At 58.0% G+C, this 2,184-nt stretch overlaps 1 protein-coding gene across 1 annotated transcript in view; it reads right to left on the bottom strand.

Moving 5' to 3' along the window:
* Positions 1–2,034: 2,034 nt before the first annotated feature.
* Positions 2,035–2,184, bottom strand: part of LOC108447969 — a 1,787-nt gene continuing 1,637 nt past the window's right edge. The window contains exon 3 of the mRNA XM_017739387.1: positions 2,035–2,121. Within this exon, the coding sequence (XP_017594876.1) occupies positions 2,035–2,121 (87 nt within the window). The remainder of the gene's footprint in view (positions 2,122–2,184) is intronic.

Here is a 2,184-nt window from a genome sequence, read left to right as displayed (position 1 = left end):
CCGCCCTCCTCTCCCGCTGCAGGATGACGGATGGAGGTCAAAGATGACGCCATCAGCCTCTCCTCATCCTGGGCGTTGAATTTTCCCAGCTCTCTCCATCTGCCGGACCTTTGATTGGGAGAGCTTCAGCCAAAAAGGAGAAACTGAACCATGGAATTCCTGGTTCCGGAGCAGCAGAATTTAATTAAAACCACTTAAATCATTAAAGTGATTTGCCAACTAAATCAACACAATGAGAAACCTCCCATCAATTCTGCCCCTCCCTCGGGTTTGTTTCCTCAGGAAAAGGTCATGGGAGCAGTGGCTGGGCCGGGCCTGCACCCCAGCAAGGGTGGAAGTATCCAGGGACAACCGTGTGTCCCCAATGTCCTGTGGTGCTCCAGGACCCTGCGTGTGGCTGTCCTGGCACGGTGCCTTTGCTGCAGGATGTCCTGGATTCGATCCCTGTGACCGGGTCCTGTTTGTGTCCATGTGCGGCCCTGCCTGTCCCAGAGCACCAGGCTGCTTCCTGCTGCCTGGCAGGTTTCAAAGCTCATCCTGCGCTGCCCTTGGTCACCCGACCCCAGAGAACTCCTCTTTGCTGGCTCCCAGCTCCCTGCCCCTCAGTGCCCAAGGGAACATCCCGTCACGGCTCCATGAACTCAGCACCCCCCAAATAGCCCAGCGAGCCTGGCCCCCAGCAGGAGAGCTCCGGCCCCGGCTCTGGCCGGCGGATGATCTTACAGCCTGGGAAGCTCCAAACATGCTGCTCCTGCCCATAAAAAGCAAAGGGCTTTGGGCATGGAATCATCGGGAACACAGGGATTGCGCCAGCCAGGGGAAGTGTTCCCGGGAGGCAGCACTGTTGGAGAGGCAAAAGGGCAGAGGGAGCTGGGGCTACGGGTGGGGGGAGCCCCAAAACACGGCTCAGTCCTGGTCCTGACCCCTCCAAGGGTTTGTAAAACACACCCAGAGCTTTGCTGCCGCCATTCGGCTCCTTGGCCACCTCATCCTGATGGGAATATGTGACCCAAGTTATGACAGCTGGTGGGTGGTCAGTAGCTCTGACTGAAGAAGCTGTGACCAGTCTGAAGAGATGGTCCCAAAAGGAATCGCCTTCCCGAGGCCTGGTGTCTGCCCTCAGCTGCTGGCAGGAGGGCCCGTGCAGAGACTGTCAGCTCTTTAGTGATATCAGCTCGTGATTCCAGCTCAGCTCTGCAGGGCAGCCTCCAGGCCAGACCAGGGAGAGACGAGAGGCTCGTGTAGCTGTTCCGCACAAGGCAGCTTTATTGGTCTGGCGAAGGGGAGCCAGGGACAGGCTTCTCTCTGCCCTCGCAGGGGCAGAGGGCTGGCTTTATAGGGATACAGGGGGTGGGTGTCAGAGGATAAAGGCCAATGGGTTACAAAGGATCTGCATGGGGTCTCCCAGAGGATTCTGGCTCTGTCTTCTCACCGTAAATGAAAGTGGCTCCCTTTCCAGGGAGTCTTGCTGGGAGATTGAGCACTCTCCTTATCTCAGCAGATGTCCCTCCAGGGCAGGGTGGGCATACCCCACACCAAATCATGCACCAGAAGCAGTTGTTAGGAACACAGAAGTGGTTATTCTGTTGTATTGTAATCCCTATTTTTCGATTGCCCCCAAATCCCAGTCTATCCCATACCACCAGCTATGGAGACCATTCCAGAGTGCTGGGGAGCCGGCAGAAGCCATCCCCTCCCGGCAGTGCTTGAGGCTCTGGGCACCTCAGCAGTGGAGCCCGCCTGGCTGCAAGAGACCGCACAGGGAAGTCCTCTCAGTGAGAAGCCAAGTTTTCCAGGCAGGAAGAGGAAAAACACCCCACTGGAGCAATGGTCCAATGGATAAAACTGGAATTTAATTAAGTTAAGGAGATGTTTGCAAAACTAGAAGATCCAAACCCCCTCCCAGCAACACCATGTGCTGCCCCCTGCCCGGACACGTGTGGAGACAACGGTCCCTCCGGAGCCCCCTGGACCCCTTCCGCAGCTCCCAGGAATTCATCTTCCTGATCTTCTTTGGCCACCCACAGCCTGTCCTCATCCACCGCCGTCCCCAGGGCCAGCCCGCAGGTCTGGGCGCAGGCGGATTTCCACCAGCCGGACAGCGCGGAGCAGCACGGCCAGCTGGGAGCACACCCGGGCCACCACGTCCAGGACAGGATCCGTCAGGTCCCGGACGCCACCCAG

The sequence above is a fragment of the Corvus brachyrhynchos genome, unplaced genomic scaffold (genome assembly GCF_000691975.1).
Source record: "Corvus brachyrhynchos isolate BGI_N302 unplaced genomic scaffold, ASM69197v1 scaffold197, whole genome shotgun sequence".
In the NCBI taxonomy this organism is placed as follows: domain Eukaryota; kingdom Metazoa; phylum Chordata; class Aves; order Passeriformes; family Corvidae; genus Corvus; species Corvus brachyrhynchos.
This window is presented reverse-complemented; position numbering and strand designations above follow the sequence as displayed.